This window comes from Pituophis catenifer, unplaced genomic scaffold, assembly GCF_029215685.1.
Source record: "Pituophis catenifer annectens isolate HBS135680 unplaced genomic scaffold, rPitCat1.0.hap2 SCAF_6, whole genome shotgun sequence".
Taxonomy (NCBI): Eukaryota; Metazoa; Chordata; class Lepidosauria; order Squamata; family Colubridae; genus Pituophis; species Pituophis catenifer.
The window spans coordinates 2,524,592-2,543,063 of NW_027256886.1; the positions used below are offsets into that span (position 1 = coordinate 2,524,592).

At 47.0% G+C, this 18,472-nt stretch overlaps 2 protein-coding genes across 2 annotated transcripts in view; one reads left to right on the forward strand and one right to left on the reverse strand.

Annotated features, from left to right (window-relative positions):
* LOC139318560 (cytochrome P450 2C39-like) overlaps positions 1–6,127 on the forward strand; it is a 36,473-nt gene extending 30,346 nt beyond the window's left edge. The window contains exon 9 of the mRNA XM_070946048.1: positions 3,590–6,127. Within this exon, the coding sequence (XP_070802149.1) occupies positions 3,590–3,780 (191 nt within the window). The 3' untranslated portion in view covers positions 3,781–6,127. The remainder of the gene's footprint in view (positions 1–3,589) is intronic.
* A 9,959-nt stretch (positions 6,128–16,086) lies between these two features.
* LOC139318284 (cytochrome P450 2J6-like) overlaps positions 16,087–18,472 on the reverse strand; it is a 28,306-nt gene continuing 25,920 nt past the window's right edge. The window contains exons 8-9 of the mRNA XM_070945674.1: positions 17,881–18,022; positions 16,087–16,652 (exon numbers count right to left, since the gene is read on the reverse strand). Of these exons, the coding sequence (XP_070801775.1) occupies positions 16,387–16,652; positions 17,881–18,022 (408 nt within the window). The 3' untranslated portion in view covers positions 16,087–16,386. The remainder of the gene's footprint in view (positions 16,653–17,880; positions 18,023–18,472) is intronic.

Here is an 18,472-nt window from a genome sequence, read left to right on the forward strand (position 1 = left end):
AGCAGGGGATTTTACTAGAAGGCATCCTTGGATGCACACACACCAAGCAAGACAGGGTTAGGTTCTAAAAAATTTTACTACCAGTTCTGTGGGCATGGCTTATTGCGGGACCGCCTGCTACCACCAATAGCCTCCCACCGACCATTACGCTCCCATAGAGAGGGGCTCCTCCGGGTGCCGTCGGCCAAACAATGTCGACTGGCGGCCCCCAGGGGGAGAGCCTTCTCTGTGGGGGCACCTACGATCTGGAACGAGCTCCCCCCGGAGATACGGAGGATTCCGGATCTGCGTACCTTCCGCCACGTGCTTAAGACGTTCCTATTTCATCAAGCCGGCCTGACCTAAATTTTTCCTCTTTTTAAATGGAAATTTTAAATTTGGTTTTAAATTATTGGGGTTTTAAAATGGTTCAGCCAAATTTATTTAATTTGTTTTATCTTTTTTTTAAATTTTGTATTTATATGTTTTATTTTATGGCTGTTCACCGCCCTGAGTCCTTCGGGAGTAGGGCGGTATACAAATTTAATAAAATGAAATGAAAATGAAATGAAATGAAATTTTGTGGGCGTGGCTTGTGGGGGGGGTTAATGTGACTGGGTGGGCGTGGCCAATCTTTTTTTTTTTTTTTTACTTTTAAAAGCATTTTTTCTACAACCTTAAGAGGTTGCAGAAAAAAATGCTTTTAGAAACTTCTGACGATCAGGCAAGTCAGCTGGGATCGCCAGAGGCTCTTAAAGGCATTTTTTTTTTCCTACAACCTCTTCAGCTGAAGAGGTTGCAGAAAAAAATGCTTTTAGAAGCCTCTGATGATCAGGCAAGTCAGCTGGGATCGCCAGAGGCTTTTAAAGGCATTTTTTTTTTCCGAAGAGAAGCCGAAGAGGTTGTAGAAAAAATGCTTTTAAAAGCCTCTGAGATCCCAGCTGAGCCGCGCAATCATCAGAGGCTTTTTAAAAAACTTTTAAATGCATTTTTTCAGCTGAAAAGGTTGTAGAAAAAAATGCTTTTAAAAGTTAAAAAAAAAAAAGCCTCTGATGAGGTGGGCGGGGTAGCGAGCGGTGACTAGGCTGGGGACCGGTTTGGGGGCGTGGCCAGCCAATGTTATTACCGGTTCTCCAAACTACTAAAATTTTTTACTACCGGTTCTTGTGAACCGGTGCGAACCGGGAGCAACCCACCACTGAAGCAAGATAATTCACAAATCTCTTATAGGCTGTCAGAAGCTCCTTAATAATGACAGCAGAGATGCCCCCAATGGCAGCCAGTGTCCACAATACCTAATGTTGGGTTCCTTGTAAAAACTATCAACAAGTAACAACCCCAACAGCAAACTTCATGGCCCTGCTATGGTCAGGAGACTGGGTGATACAGGATTCTGAGATGGGAATCAAATGTCGGAGTTTTTCACAATGGGAAAACCTTGGACGCTAAGTGTCTGTGGACATTCTCCGTCATCCAGGTCATGGTTGAGCCCAAAATTTCTGTTGCTAAGCAAGGCAGTTGTTAAGTGAATTTTCCCCCCATTTTACAACCAATTGTTAACCGAATCACCGCAGTTATTAAGTTAGTCACACGGTTGTTAAGTGAATCTGGCTTCCCCTTTGACTTTGCTTGCGAGAAGGTCGCAAAAGGGGATCCTGTGACCCCGGGACACTGCAATCGTCATAAACACGAACCAGTTGCCAAGTGTCTGAATTTTGATCACGTGACCATAGGGATGTTGTAACCGTCATATGTATGAAAAACGGTCCTAGGTCACTTTTTTCCAGTGCTGTTGTAACTTCGAACGGGTCACTAAATGAACTGTTGTAAGTCAAGGACTACCTATAATGATTTAATACTCTACAATCAAGAAACTAACATATTCTGTAATTCCATCTTTTCATCTATATCTGAACTCAGCTGTCATTAGCCTGCACGGAGGGATCACTTGCCCAGACAAGAAATTTACAAAAAGGAAATGTAGAAAGTTAGCACCCAGCCTTCTCCTAGAAGAAAGAAATGTTTTAGGAAATATTAAAGAGGCAGAATATTATATTTCCCTAAAGGAGGAATGGGGAAACTTGCTCTTGGACAGGGGTGAAATCTACTTGCCTTCCCTACCGGTTCGGAAGTGCGCACACCATCGTCACGTCTGATTTTTTACCCTCTGCGCATGTGCAGACGGTTAAAAACAAGGAAGTAACAGCATCCGGGCAGGTGGGCGGAGCGTCGCACTGCCACCGCTACCAGTTTGCCAAACCATGCGCCGCCGCTGCTACCGGCTCGCGTGAGCTGGACAGAATCGGCAGGATTTCGCCACTGCTCTTGGAGACAGAGAGCAGCCCCCAAGTCTCTCTTAATAACCCCAGCAGACATTTAGGTGCCCATTAAGAAAGATTGGGCCAAACTGAGACGGCCACCTTTTAGAAATGCAGATTTGGCAATCCATTCAAGACAGGATATTTTGAAACAAAGGCAGGTAGGATTAGCCTTCACTAGAGATCCAACACAAGGTAAAGCCATTAAGCCATGATAGGAATTGCCCAACGCCTTTTCAGAACACAGGCCCCCTCATTGCAGTACCCCCAGCAAACTTAAATGAAATCTGGGAGTTCAGTTAACCTATAGAGCCTGCTATGACCCAGTGGTGGGATTCAAATAATTTAACAACCGTTTCTCTGCCCTAATGACTGGCTGGGTGGGTGTGGCCATGGTGGGTGTGGCCAGGGGTGTGTGACAGGCAGCACCCGGCCTCCTGCACCCCCCTGGGAGCAAAAATGGCCCGGGGGAGACGCTCCTCCCCCATGCCCTGTTTTGGGCCTAGTAAGCCTCTCTGCAGCCTCCTGGGAAAAAAAGACAGGCCACGGGTGGGCGCGCCACACCCCCGGACTCCATTTTGGGCCTAGTAGACCTCTCTGCAGCCTCCTGGGAGCGAAAATGGGCTGTGGGGGGGCACTGCACCCCCGTGCCCCATTTTGGGCCTAGTAGGCCTCCCTGCATTTATCTGGGAGCCAAAATGGGGTGCTTGGGGACTCCTAGAAGGGGAAGGGTGGGGCCAACCAGCAATTTAACTACCGGTTTACCCAAACTGGCCCGAACCGGCTGAATCCCACCACTGCTATGACCCCTACATAACCCCTACATCAGCCAATAGAATACATGTTCTTGCACAGGAACAGGAAGCTCAAGTGCAAAGCCCAATAGAAGGTATAAACCACCACCAACCCACTCTCGACTCCATGTGGTCAACTGCACAGAATCACATGTGGTTCCGCTTCACCGTTAAACCATCTTTCCAATCAGGCTCCATATTTCCAGGGTCTTTCTCTCGACTTGGAACTGAACCAGATGGATATTTCTTCCCACAGAAATTGAAGCTGATTCACAGTGTAGGAAAATCGGCACAGGAAAAGAAAATCTCGAGACCCCCCCCCCCCAAAAATGTGAAATGCACAAAGCAATTCTTGGCTCCCTCCCTTCAGGCCCATCTTGGATTGATTTATTTATTTTAGTCTTCAGTATCTTTGCCCTTGATCGATGTCAAGACTGCTCTCTCAGGGATGGGTATAATTCTTCCCTTTCTTGTTTTTTTCTAATATTTCCTTTGCAGGAGCTCGGGTCTGTGTAGGGGAAAACTTAGCGAGAATAGAGGCTTTCCTTTTGTTTACCAACCTGCTGAGAAGCTTCAAATTGCAGTTACCCGAAGGAGTGAAAGAACTCAACCAGGAACCGATAGTAGGAATCACCTTACATCCTCAACCTTTTAAACTCTGTGCCGTTCCTCGTTGCCGGTCATCCTAAAATAGATTTAAATGAATATAGGGCAAAGATATCACTGATGTGGCTTTTATAATAATTTCTCGGTCATTTCCTTTCCTTTCGTGGAACGTTTTGCCTTAACTTGCTCTTCGCTCAAGCTTTCTCTGTCCTAAAGCAGTGTTTCTCAACCTTCGCCGTTTTTAAGATGGGTGGACTTCAGTTCCCAGAATTCCCCATTGCTGGCTGGGGTATTCTGGGAGTTGAAGTTGTGAGAACCCTCTCCCCAGAAGTATGAAATATTTTGGGAAATACTTTTTTAAAAAGGCAGAATATTATATTTCCCTAAAGGAGAAATGGAGAAACATGGTTTTTTTAGAGGCAGAAAGCAGGCCCCACTTTCCTTAATAGCCCACAACAAATGTCAGCACTTAAGAGATAAAGAGCTTATTGAAAGAGAAAGATAGGTATCTAGATAGCTCTATTCATCAGCAAAGCAAATACCTCAGGCAGAAATCCATTCAAGACAGGATATTTTGAAACTCCCTGCAGCAAAGTCTGAACAAAGGCAGAATGGTAGGATTAGAAGCAGCCCCTCCTCACCCAAGATCCAACACAGGAGGAAAGCCACAATAGGAATTGCCCAACACCCTTTCAGAACACAAGCCCCTTCATTGCACCATCCCAGAGTAGTCGAAACTTCAAACCTGGGAGCTCAAATAAATAATAAGCCAGAGGTTGACCAGATTAGTTCAGACAAACATCTAGGATTTGCATTTCCTTTTTTGCCTATAGAGCCAGCCATGACCCCTACATGACCCCATAGGAAACTGACAACAGCCAATAGAATACATGTTCTTGCACAGGAAGTCCAACTGCCAAGCCCAAGAGAAGGTATAAAAACCCCTCACTCTCAACTCCATGTGGTCAGCTACCCAGAACCATCTGGGGCCGCCATTCGTGTGGGGATCGCCATTCCGCTGCGGCACACTTTTGCCGACGACCCTTCCTATGTGCCTGCTCGTCAGCCCCGAGGCATGCCTCTCCCTTTGACTTTCCAACCACATGCTAGATGACGTCAAGGTCCTGCACTGAAGCAGTTTATCACCATCTCTCACTTTAAGGAAAGACGGAGCAGCGTGGAACAACTGAAGCGGCTTGTGATGGATTGAGGAGGGAGAGGGAGGATACGGGGTAATTGGATAATTGAGTGATTGCACTGGGGTGGAGCTGTATGATGATTAAAAGGTGATGGGGAGCATGGAGCATCACCTCCAACAAAGATTTCTTTCTGTAACACTTTAAGGTGGTCAGTTAGTATCGATATCAGGATAAACAAACTTGGTTACTGCTTTTACGTACTGAAGTTTATTTTTCCAGTCTTTACGGAAACTGACACATTGTTGGCGCTCACTTCAAACAGCTATGGCTGAGGGAACTATTCCAGACCTAGAAGCAGCAGACCTGGAGGAGTCTGTTGTAGCAACAGAGGTAACTGTGGTGGGTGTGCCAGAGGATGGGGCAGAGGCTATGTTGGATGTGTGACCAAAGCAGTGGTGGGTTTCTCCTGGTTCAGCCCGGTTCGGCCAAGACGGTAGTGGTGACGATATGATGTCATCGAACCGGTTCTCTTTGTTCAGGAGCTGGGCCCTCCCGCCCCCCCCATGTTATTCTTACCTTTTATTTGGCCCCGCCCCCAATCTATTCGCTGCCTCCTGAGTCCCAGCTGATCGGCTAGAAGGAAAAAAACTGTTTAAACTCTTGCCGCGGGGCTTCAAAGGGCTGCCCTACAGCTGATCAGTGTTAAAAGGCAGTGTGGTGGTAGACCTGTGCTTCCAAAAACAAATGAGCAGACCGGTGCCTGCAAAAACAAACGGGTAGACCGGTACAGCTCTGCAGGCAGTTAAAAGCCTGGTAGACCAGTACTTCTGCTAAATCCTAAAGAGTCAAAAAGAGGGCTGGGAAAATATTTACAGACCCCTCGCATCCTGGACATAAACTCTTTCAACTCCTACCCTCAAAGCGACGCTATAGAGCACTGCACACCAGAACAACTAGACACAAGGACAGTTTATTCCCAAACACCATCACTCTGCTAAACAAATAATTCCCTCAACACTGTCAAACTATTTACTAAGTCTGCATTACTATTACTATTAAACTTCTCATCGTTCCTATCACCCATCTCCTCCCACTTATGACTGTATGACTAACTTGTTGCTGTATCCTTATGATTTATATTGATTGTTTCCCAGTATGCTTTGATTGCTTATTTGTATCCTATGACTATCATTAAGTGTTGTACCTTATGATTCGTGATGAATGTATCTTTTCTTTTATGTACACTGAGAGCCTATGCACCAAAGACAAATTCCTTGTGTGTCCAATCACACTTGGCCAATAAAGAATTCTATACTGTTCTGTTCTGTTCTGTTCTGTTCTGTTCTGTTCTGTTCTGTTCTGCTCTGCTCTGCTCTACTCTACTCTACTCTACTCTACTCTACTCTACTCTACTCTACTCTACTCTACTCTACTCTATTCTGTTCTATATATATAAAGATTTTGCATGTATTTACAGGATTCCTGCACATTTCTGAGATGATGGGAGAAGGTTGAAGGGAGGAGGTATTCATTAAGCCTAGCAGAAGCTTCTCAATTGCCAACTGCTGCATAAAAGCCTGCGTAAAGGAGAATTTGAAAAAGGGCCTGTCCACAAAGTTTTAGAAAAGTTAAAACTTTAAAAAGGTTTAAAAAGCAGCATGTTGTGACATCTAGTGGTAGATGTGGATATTACATCAGGAGACTCTCAAGTTTGGATTTAAAGGTTTATCTGGATCCGTTCCAGTCGGGCTTCAGGTCTGGGTACAGCACGGAAACGGCATTGGTCGCGTTGGTTGATGATCTCTGGAGGGCTCGGGACAGGGGTTGTTCCTCTGTCCTGGTCCTATTAGATCTCTTAGCGGCTTTTGATACCATCGACCATGTTATCAGGCTGCACCGGTTGGAAGAGTTGGGGGTGGGGGGCACTGTGCTGTGGTGGTTCTCTTCCTTTCTCTCTGACCGGTCACAGTCTGTGTTGGCAGGGGGGCAGAGGTCGACCCCGAGGCCCCTTATATGTGGGGTGCCACAGGGGTCGGTCCTTTCGCCCCTTCTGTTCAACATTTATGTGAAGCCACTGGGCGAGATCATCCGTGGTTTCGGGGTGAAGTACCATCAGTACGCTGACAATACTCAGCTGTACATCTCCACCCCAGACCACCTCAATGATGCCCTTGAAGTGATGTCCCGGTGCCTGGAGGCCGTGCGGATCTGGATGGGGAGAAACAGACTCAGGCTCAACCCATCCAAGACCAAGTGGCTGTGGTTTCCGGCGTCCCGATATAGTCAGTTGGTGCCATCACTGACTATTGGGAGCGAGTCATTGGCCCCCACGGAGAGGGCTCACAACTTGGGCGTCCTCCTGGATTCACAGCTGTCTTTAGAAGAGCACTTGACGGCTGCGGCCGGGAGGACTTTCTATCAGGTCCGCCTGATACGCCAGTTGCTTCCCTTTCTGGATCGGGACTCCCTACGCATGGTCACTCATGCCCTCTTCACTTCCCGCCTGGACTATTGTAACACTCTCTACATGGGGCTCCCCTTGAGGAGCACAGGGAGGCTCCAGCTGGTTCAGAGTGCGGCCGCGCGGGTGGTTATGGGAGCAACACTGGCTCCCGGTGGTCTTCCAGGTGCGCTTCAAGGTTTTGGTCACCACCTTTAGAGCGCTCCCTGGCTTAGGACCTGGGTACTTACGGGACCGCCTGCTGCCATCAGTAGCCTCTCAACGGCCAGTACACTCACATAGAGAAGGGCTCCTCAGGGTGCCATCGGCCAAACAGTGTCGACTGGCAGCCCCCAGGGGGAGAGCCTTCGCTGTGGGGGCACCTACTACCTGGAACGAGCTCCCCCCGGAGATACGAAGGATCCCGGATTTACGCACTTTCCGCCGTGCCCTCAAGACCTATTTATTTCAACAGGCTGGCCTGGCCTAACTTCCCTTTTAATTGTAACTTTTAAAATTGGTTTTAAAACATTAGGGGTGTTTTAAATTGTTTTGGGCCAAATTATTTAATGGGTTTTTATATTGTCTTTTAAATTTTGTAGTTTGTGTGTTTTATTTTTCTGGCTGTTCACCGCCCTGAGTCCTTCGGGAGTAGGGCGGTATATAGATCTAATAAAATGAAATGAAAAATGAAAATGGATTTACAGTAAATAAACAAGATAGGACAGAATAACAGAGTTGGAAGGGACCTTGGAGGTCTTCTAGTCCAACCCCCTCCTCAGGCAGGAAACCCGATATCATTCCAGACAAGGGGCTGTCCAGTCTCTTCTTAAAAATTTCCAATGATGTAGCACCCCCGACTTCTGAAGGCAAGCTATTCCACGGGTTAATTGTTCTCACGGTTAGGAAATTTTTCCTTAGTTCTCGGTTGCTTCTCTTCTTGATTAGTTTCCATCTGAAAGGGACATAGTGACAGGAATCAATCTAACCTTTGCTATTTACTTCTGTTAAGAATTGCTTGTGCTGTTTTGGAATTATTTATTTGGAATTAATTCTGTAACCCTCGCTTAGCAAGAATTGTAACCTTTGCTATCTGCTTTCTCGTTTCTGTTGTTCGCTTCAAAGCTAGGAACGTCCTTGGTGAGTAAATAAGAAAGATAGAACAAAACAGTTACCCAGGAACATCCTGCTCCATAGATAACCTGCGCCTTGGTGGCGCAGCAGACTAAAGTGCTGTTAAATAGCACCAGCTGCCTCAAATTACTGCAAGTTCAAATCTCACCAGGCTCAAGGTTGACTCAGCCTTCCATCCTTCCGAGGTAGGTAAATTGAGGACCCGGATTGTGGGGGCAATAAGCTGACTTTGTATAAAAAAAAGAACACCGCTGGGGGGGGGAGCAAAAGCCCTACTAAGCAGGTATATACAAAAGTATGAAGGCTAGTATGAAGTCCGGTCACATAGGGCTGCCCTCCTCTGTGTGCCATCGGCTAGACAAGGTCGGCTGGTGGCCCCCAGGATGAGGGCGTTCTCGGTGGCCGCACCGACCCTCTGGAATGGGTTACCCATCGGGCTCCGGATGGCCCCTGACCTCCGCACTTTCTGCACCGACCTGAAGACATGGCTGTTTCAGCAATTTCCCTGATTTGCTACGAGATTTTATTCCGTTTGGGGTTTTATATTGGCTGTTTTTAGGATTTCTTATTGTTACATGTTTTTATTCTGTGCGCCGCCCCGAGTCCTACGGGAGAAGGGCGGCATATAAATTTAATAAAATAAATAAATAAAATAAATATTGCTTAACGCATTGTAAGCCGCCCTGAGTCTCCAGAGAAGGGCGGCATATAAATCGAACCAATAAATAAATAAATAACAGGGACTGCCCAGGAGCGCAAACACACAAGGCTACAAGGGATGCTCTGTAAGATAATGAAAGCATGGACAGGACATGGACGAAGGATGCTCCATGGATAAGGGAGGCATAAGCAAGATATTGCCCATGCTAGGTAACAAACGTTTGTCTCTGATTGGCTACCTGTGGATATAAGATGTTGGGGTCACACTCTTCTCGGGTGTGGCTTTTTCCTTGCATGGTTATTGTCTGTATGTTGTGGAATAAGTCCACCCAACTCTTTCTTTCTACAAATAAAAGTGGTTATTTTCCAAGCCTCTTCCTGAGTCTCTCTCTCTCTTTCTTAGGCATTCTGGTGACTCAAGTGCATTTTTAATTTAATTTAATTTAATATTTAAATTTATATACCGCCCTTCTCCCGAAGGACTCAGGGCGGTGAACAGCCATAGGTAAAAAACATAGAATACAAAATTTAAAAACAATTTAAAATATATTAAACAATTTGGCCCGACAGTTAAAATCCCCCATTTAAAATTAAAATTTACATTACACCATTGGAGAGTTAGGCCAGCCCGGCTTGATGAAATAAAAAAGTTTTGAGGGCCCGACGGAAAGTACGTAGATCCGGAATCGTCCGTATCTCCGGGGGGAGCTCGTTCCAGAGGGCAGGTGCTCCCACAGAGAAAGCTCTCCCCCTGGGGGCCGCCAGTCGACATTGTTTGGCCGATGGCACCCGGAGGAACCCCTCTCTGTGGGAGCGTACTGGCCGGTGGGAGGCTCTCGGCGGCAGAGAGATATCTCGTAGATATCCATTTTTGAAACTTACACATCCATTGCTTCTTGTCTTGCCTTCAGGTGCTTTGGAAAATAGCTTGACTCCCTCTTCTTTGTGGCAGCCCCTCAAATATTGAAAGACTGCTATCATGTCACCCCTGGTCCTTCTCTTCTCTTCCCTAGACTAGACAAACCCAATTCCTGAAACCGTTCTTCATATGTTTTAGCCTCCAGTCCCCTAATCATCTTTTTTGCACTCTTTCCAGAGGCTCTGCATCTTTTTTTATCCTACGGTGACCAAAACTGGGATGCAGTTTTCTAAGTGTGATGCAGTATTTTAAGAGCCTTGGTAGCACAGTGGACTAAAGCACTGTAATTAACATCTGCTGCTTGCAATTACTGCAAGTTCGAATCTCACCAGGCTCAAGGTCGACTCAGCCTTCCATCCTTTCTAAGGTAGGTAAATTGAGGACCCAGTTTGTGGGGGCAATAAGCTGACTTTGTATAAATATACAAAAGTATGAAGGCTATTGCTTAACGCACTGTAAGCCGCCCTGAGTCTCCGGATTGCATTGGCCTTTTTGGCTGCCGCCGCACACTGCTAGCTCATGTCTGTAACATCCAGGTCGTGGTTGTCCCAAAGGTGATTTTTTCCAAGAGGCAACTGGACTTTCTGTTTTTTCCTTGAAGATGTTTCACTTCTCATCCAAGAAGCTTCTTCAGCTCTGACCGGATGGTGGGGAATGGAAGGATTTATTCTCCTTGCAGACAGCTGGTCATTTGCACTCCTTTTAGAGAGTCCTTGAGGCCACTTGGAGGTTGATCTGTGTCCTCAGGGTCATCTGAGTGGTGCAAATGGGCATGCAGCCCAATGGTGGGTTCCTCCCGGTTCCGCCGAGCCGGTAGCGGTGACGATATGACGTCATTGAATCGGTTCTGCCTCCCCTGTGCCCCCCACCACCCTGCGTTATTCTTACCTTTTATTTGGCCCCACCCCCAATCTATTGCTGCCTCCTGAGTCCCAGCTGATGGCTAGAAGGAAAAAAACTGTTTAAACTCTTGCCACGGGGCTTCAAAGGGCCGCCCTACAGCTGATCAGTGGTAAAAGGCAGTTTGGTGGTAGACCGGTGCCTGCAAAAATAAATGGGTAGATCGGTGCTGCAAAAATACATGAGTAGACCAGTGCCTGCAAAAATACATGAGTAGACCAGTGCCTCCAAAAATAAATGGGTAGACCAGTGCCTGCAAAAATAAATGGGTAGACTAAATGGGTAGACTGGTGCCTGCAAAAATAAATGGGTAGACCAGTGCCTGCAAAAATAAATGGGTAGACCAGTGCCTGCAAAAATACATGAGTAGACCAGTGCCTGCAAAAATAAATGGGTAGACTAAATGGGTAGACCGGTGCCTGCAAAAATAAATGGGTAGACCAGTGCCTGCAAAAATAAATGGCTAGACCAGTGCCTGCAAAAATACATGAGTAGACCAGTGCCTGCAAAAATAAATGGGTAGACCAGTGCCTGCAAAAATAAATGGGTAGACCAGTGCCTGCAAAAAATAAAAGAGTAGACCAGTGCCTGCAAAAATAAATGGGTAGACCAGTGCCTGCAAAAATAAATGGGTAGACCAGTGCCTGCAAAAATAAAAGAGTAGACCAGTGCCTGCAAAAATAAATGGGTAGACCAGTACAGCTCTTCAAGCAGTTAAAAGCCTGGTAGACCAGTACCTCTGCTAAATCCTAAAGAATTGTCACATGACCATTAAGCCACGCCCACAAAATAAGCCATGCCCACAGAACCGGTAGTAAAAAAAATTAGAACCCACCCATAATTCAGCCTTCTTGGAACTGCTGAAAAGATCATGTTGTAGACTGGAGATAGATGATGTTGTATCTCTCCCCTTCTGTTGAGGCTCTCCAATTTTGACATAGATGGTGTCTTTGACCAGCTGCCTGCAAGGAGTATAAATCCTTCCATTCCCCACCATCCGGTCAGAGCTAAAGAAGCTTCTTGGATGAGAAGCGAAATGTCTTCAAAGAAAAACCAGAAAGTCCAGTTGCCTCGTGAAAAAAAGCACCTTTGGGACTGCTGGCTGATATTTTAGTGATAGTCTGCTAGGACTCCAATCAAATCAAACCTTTATTGTCAATGCACAACATGTGTACAATGAAATTAAATGAGCCTCCCTTGGTGCAGCCTCTCTCCTCTCCCGGAAACCCAAAATACATCTCAATAACTCAATAAATGAAAGAAATAGAATCCCTAAACCCAAATAAGTAATTTTTTATTTATTTTTATTTTATATTGGATTTCTATACCGCCCTTCTCCCTGAGGACTCAGGGCGGTGTACAGCCAGATTAAAAAACATGCAGAACAAATATTAAAAACAATTAAAAGATATATAAATTTGGCCCAATTAAAACTCATTACCAATTAAAAACGTTTAAAACATTTAAAAAAACAGTTAAAAATTTCATCTTAAGCCAGCCCGGCTTGTTTAAATAAATGGGTTTTAAGGGCGCGACGGAAGGCACTGAGGTCTTGGATTCTCCGTATCTCTGGGGGGAGCTGATTCCAGAGGGTAGGTGCCCCCACAGAGAAGGCTCTCCCCCTGGGGGTCACCAGCCTACATTGTCTGGCTGATGGCACCCCGAGGAGGCCCTCTCTGTGGGAGCGCACGGGTCGATGGGAGGTCGTTGGTAGCAGCAGGCGGTCTCGAAGATAGCTAGGCCCTATGCCATGGAGCGCTTTAAAGGTGATAACCAACACCTTGAAGCGCACCCGGAAGACAACTGGGAGCCAGTGCAGCTCGCGCAGGAGCGGTGTTACATGGGAGCGCCATGCTGCTCCCGTCACTACCCGCGCTGCTGCGTTCTGGACCAGCTGGAGCCTCCGGGTGCTCCTCAAGGGGAGCCCCATGTAGAGAGCGTTGCAATAGTCAAGGCGAGAGGTGACGAGGGCGTGAGTTACTGTGCACAGGGAATCCCGATCAAGAAAGGGCCGCAACTGGCGAATCAGGCGAACCTGATAAAAGGTCCCCCTGGTTACAGCCGTCAGATGTTCCTCCAAGGACAGCTGCATATCCAGGAGGACTCCCAGATTGCGAGCCCTCTCTGTGGGGGCCAATGACTCGCCCCCAATAGTCAGTGATGGAATCAACTGACTATATCGGGATGCCGGGAGCCACAGCCACTCAGTCTTGGAAGGGTTGAGCTTGAGCCTGTTCCTCCCCATCCAGATCCGCACAGCCTCCAGGCACTGGGACATCACTTCAAGGGCATCGTTGGGGTGGCCTGGGGTGGAGATGTACAGCTGGGTGTCATCAGCGTACTGGTGGTATCTCACCCCAAAGCCACGGATGATCTCACCCAGCGGCTTCACATAAATGTTGAACAGGAGAGGCGAGAGGACCGATCCCTGCGGCACTCCACAAATGAGAGGCCTCGAGGTCGACCTCTGCCCCCCTGCCAACACAAACTGCGACCGGTCGGAGAGAAAGGAGGAGAACCACCGCAACACGGTGCCTCCCACCCCCAACTCTTCCAGCCGGTGCAGCATGATACCATGGTCGATGGTATCAAAAGCCGCTGAGAGGTCTAACAGGACCAGAACAGAGGAACAACCCCTGTCCCGAGCCCTCCAGAGATCATCAACCAACGCGACCAATGCCGTTTCTGTGCTGTGCCCAGACCTGAAACCCGACTGGAACGGATCTAGATAAGATGTTTCCTCCAGGAATTGCGGAAACTGTCGTGCGACCACACTCTCAACAACCTTCGCCATAAAGCGAAGGTTGGAGACAGGACGATAGTTGGCCAATATTGCCGGATCCAGGGACGGCTTCTTGAGGAGAGGCCTCACCACCGCCTCTTTCAAGGCGGTGGGGAAGTAACCCTCACTCAACGAAGCGTTGATAACACCCTGAAGCCAGCCTCGTGTAACCTCCCGGGAAGCCAGTACCAACCAGGAGGGACACGGGTCCAGTAAACATGTGGCCGCACTAAGTCTCCCCAAAATCCTGTCCACATCATCGGGAGTCACAGCATCAAACTCCTCCCAGATAACATTCTCAAGACTATTCCTCGTCACCCTGCCCTGATCTACCCAGTCAGAGTCCAAATCCCCCCGGATCTGGGCGATTTTGTCATACAGGTATTGTCCGACTAACACACGTTCCCATATACCTATATGTATGTAACATTATATTATATTATATTATATTACATCGGTATGAACACGTTGCGCGTTGCTAGTGGCCCTGTGAGTTTATCATATTAAACCTGATTGCGGTGTTATGTTGCGTTCAGAAGTCTGACAGCCGACAGATAAAAGCTATTTTTCAGCCTGTTTGTTCAGCTGGTTATGCTTCTATATCTCCTGATGGATGGTAGGGGAGTAAAGAAGTGCTGACCTGGGTGCGAATCACCCCTGAGGATTTTCCTCACTCTGTTGAGGCAGCGACAGTGGTGGGTTGCCCCCGGTTCAGACCGGTTCGCAAGTACCAATAGTAAAACTGGCGGGAGGCCCCGCCCACCACCCTGGATGTCGTCATCAGCGATCTGCGCATGCACGATCCCGTTGCGAACCGGTAGTAAAGGTAAGTAGAACCCATCCCAGGCCAGCGAGTCCTGGCGATTTTGTCCAGCAGTGTAAGAGGACAGCCAGTGGTGGGTTGCTACCAGTTCGCCCCGGATCAGGCGAACTGGTAGCAGCTGTGGCGGGAGGCTCCGCCCACCTACCCGGACATCTCTGTGCATGTGCAAAAGCTTCTGCGCATGTGCGGAAGAGTTGCGCTCATGAGCGAACCAGTAGCGGCCCAAATTGAAACCCACAACTGGGGACAGCCCATAGTTTTTCAAGAAAATTATTATTAAAATTATTTCAACTCCAAGATCCCTCTCACAGTTACTGCTATTGAGTCAGGTTTCACCCTAATCTGTATCTGTACATTTGATTTTTCTTGATTAAGTGTAAAATCTTACTTTTCTCTACATTGAATTTCATTATGTTAGATAGGGGCCAGTGTTCAAATCTGTCAAGATCCATCTGGATTTTGAGCCTATCTTCTGGGGTGTTGGCTATTCCTGCCAGTTTAGTGTCATCTGTAAATCTAGTGAGTTCCGCTTCTGTTCCCTCATCTAAATCGTTATATTGAAGAGTACTGGGCCTAAAACAGAACTTTGGGGTACCCCACACTACTTACTTCCCTCTATGTAGATTCGAATCCCAGAAGGGTATGGCTAGCTGATGAGAGCTAAACAGCTTGAAATAGCTATATTTCCCTTTATTTCTTTGTCAGTAAATTTAAATTTAACTCTATGTAGATGTAATTCCATTGAGGTGATCCCTCTCGTAAGTCTAAAAGATCATGAAAAGAAAGCAAACATTCCAATTGCAGGAAAAAAGAATCTCTCCTAGAAGAGAGTAATAATTAGCATTCCTTTTTTGGGAAGATTCATCTGGGAGATTACTGCAAATATACTGTTTATATTATTTTTAAATCTTTAGCTTTCCTCATTTCACTGATATCAGCAAAATATAAATTTGGTATAAAATGGTTTGTCGTGAATGCGACTACTTGAGGGCTCCTGGATTGGAGCTGAATTGAAGAGGGAAGGAAAAAGAGGAGAAGGAAGGAAGGAAGGAAGGAAGGAAGGAAGGAAGGAAGGAAGGGGATTATAATGAGAGTGAGGGCGGGTCTGAGGGGAGTCCTGTCTTAGCAGTTGGCCACTACAGATGCCCCTGACATGCCCACCATGGCCACACACACTCCGGCCCTCTGAGGTCAAACACAACCCTGATACGGCCCTCAATGAAATCGAGTTTGACACCCCTGGATTAGAAGCTCAGTTAGATGGGAGCAAGTGGAACTAGATAAATGACAAGAACATAGAGAACGGCCCAATGCTGATGGTGCCGGCCTAGCTGTATTCAAAAGCCCATTGTCAGGAAAAAACTCAGCACGCAAAAGCAGTAACCAAGTTTGTTTATCCTGATATCGGTACTAACTGACCACCTTAAAGTGTTACAGGAAGGAATCTTCGTTGGAGCTGACACTCCGTGCTCCCCATCACCTTTTCAGCAGCATACAGCTCCACCCCAGTGCAATCACTCAATTATCCAATTACCCCGTATCCCCCCTCTCCCTCCCCAATCCATCACAAGCCCCTTCAGTTGTTCCACGCTGCTCCGTCTTTCCTTAAAGTGACAGATGGTGATAAACTGCTTTAGTGCAGGACCCTGACATCATCTAGCGTGGGCTGGGAAGTCGAAGGGAGAGGCATGCCTCGGGGCTGACGACCCAGCAGAGCAGGCACAGAGGAAGGGTCGTCGGCGAAAGTGTGCAGCAGAAGATCGGCGATCCCCACATGAATGGTGGCCCCAAGTACCGTCGCAGGGCTGGGGCTGACACCCATGTTGCAGAACGAGACCAGGTTGCATATATTTTTCTCCCACAACAAGGAGGGCTCAAGACTTGCTTTCTTTTCAGGCAAAAGTTGGAGGAGGCAAACCCAGCTGCTTGGATTCCCAATCCCAGTATCCACATCTGCCATTCAGGCCTGACATATGGGCCTCTCGAGGAATTGCACAGATGTCAAAGGAATGAGGCTTCAGAGTGCCTCCCCAGATCGGGTCAAGTTTTATATCTTTTGATCCGTTGGCCAAGTGGAAGTTGAACGTTTGCACAAGGTTGCTAAAGAACAGGAAGAGCTCTGTCTTTGCCAAATTATCTCCCAAACATGCTCGATGACCTAGGAATGGAGAGGAAAACAACAAATCAGTGCTGGCAGTGACTGATTAGGAAAGAAGTGGGGAACAAGGCCCCTTTACAACTTCTGGGCTTCCACTCCCAGAAATCCCTCATGGCTGTCTCAGGAATTCTGGGAGTTGAAGTCCCTCACGGCTGTCTCAGGAATTCTGGGAGTTGAAGTCCCTCACGGCTGTCTCAGGAATTCTGGGAGTTGAAATCCCTCACGGCTGTCTCAAGAATTCTGGGAGTTGAAGTCCCTCACGGCTGTCTCAGGAATTCTGGGAGTTGAAGTCCCTCACGATTATCTCAGGAATTCTGGGAGTTGAAATCCCTCACGACTGTCTCAGGAATTCTGGGAGTTGAAATCCCTCACGGCTGTCTCAGGAATTCTGGGAGTTGAAATCCCTCACGGCTGTCTCAGGAATTCTGGGAGTTGAAGTCCCTCACGGCTGTCTCAGGAATTCTGGGAGTTGAAATCCCTCACGGCTGTCTCAGGAATTCTGGGAGTTGAAGTCCCTCATGGCTGTCTCAGGAATTCTGGGAGTTGAAATCCCTCACGGCTGTCTCAGGAATTCTGGGAGTTGAAATCCCTCACACCTGTCTCGGGAATTCCAGGAGTTGAAGTACACAGGTTGCAAAAGGGATGGGCAATTATGTTGGTGGCCACAGCTGTACGATTGAAGAATATGAAAACTAGGTAGCACTTGGATTGCATCATCATGGCTGCCATCATGATTTTTTTTTTTAACCACAATCTACAGACATCCCTGTTAACAATCTACCACAAAGTGCTTTTTTCTGATTTAAAACACTCTTGGTACAGATTACTATATTCAATGAGGAATGTTGACAGTAGCTCTATCTTTCAAGCTCCCCATAATCAGAAGGTGTGTCCATCACTAAATACATGTTTATAGAAGTGAAACAGGAATAGTCAATAGCAATACCACTTAAAACTTATATATCACTTTACAGTGCTTTACAGCCCTCTCTAAACAGTTTATAGAGTCAGCCTATTGCCCCCAACAATCTGGGTCCTCATTTTACCGACCTCGGAAGGATGGAAGGCAGAGTCAACCTCGAGCCGGTTAGGATCGAACTGCCGAACTGCTGGCAGTCGGCAGTCAGCAGAATTAGCCTGCAGTACTGCATTCTAACCACTGTGCCACCGGGGCTCTAATGCATCTCATTAAAGAATCAATGAAAATGTTAGCAAGTTGAACGAGCACCCATAGAAAATGGGATGAAAGCTTCTGGGCAGGTGAAATTCCCGTCTTTGTCAAGGAAATGGTTTGGGTCGAACGTGAGGGGTGCCTCCCATTCGTTGGGATCATGCAAGGCCGACGCCATGTTCGGGATAAAGGTGGAGCCCTGTCAAAAAGAGAAGGAGGACTTAAGTTTTGCCTTTCACCCTGAGGGAAGAAAAAAAATGGTTATATCTGCTGGCAACAAGGCCAAAGTGAGAAATCCCAAGGAAATTTCATCATCGATACATGTCTTTAAAGAACACTCTTCTAAAAAATACAAATAGGCTTAGAATTTAGAATAACAGAGTTGGAAGGGACCTCAGAGGTCTTCTAGTCCAACCCCCTGCTCAGGCAGGAAACCCTACATCACTTCAGACAAATGGTTACTCAACATCTTCTTAAAAACTTCCAGCGTTGGAGCATTCACAACTTCTGCAGGCAAGTTGTTCCACTTATTAATTGTTCCAACTGTCAGGAAATTTCTCCTTAGTTCTAAGTTGCTTCTCTCCTTGATTAGTTTCCACCCATTGCTTCTTGTCCTGCCTTCAGGGGCTTTGGAAATAGCTTGACTGCC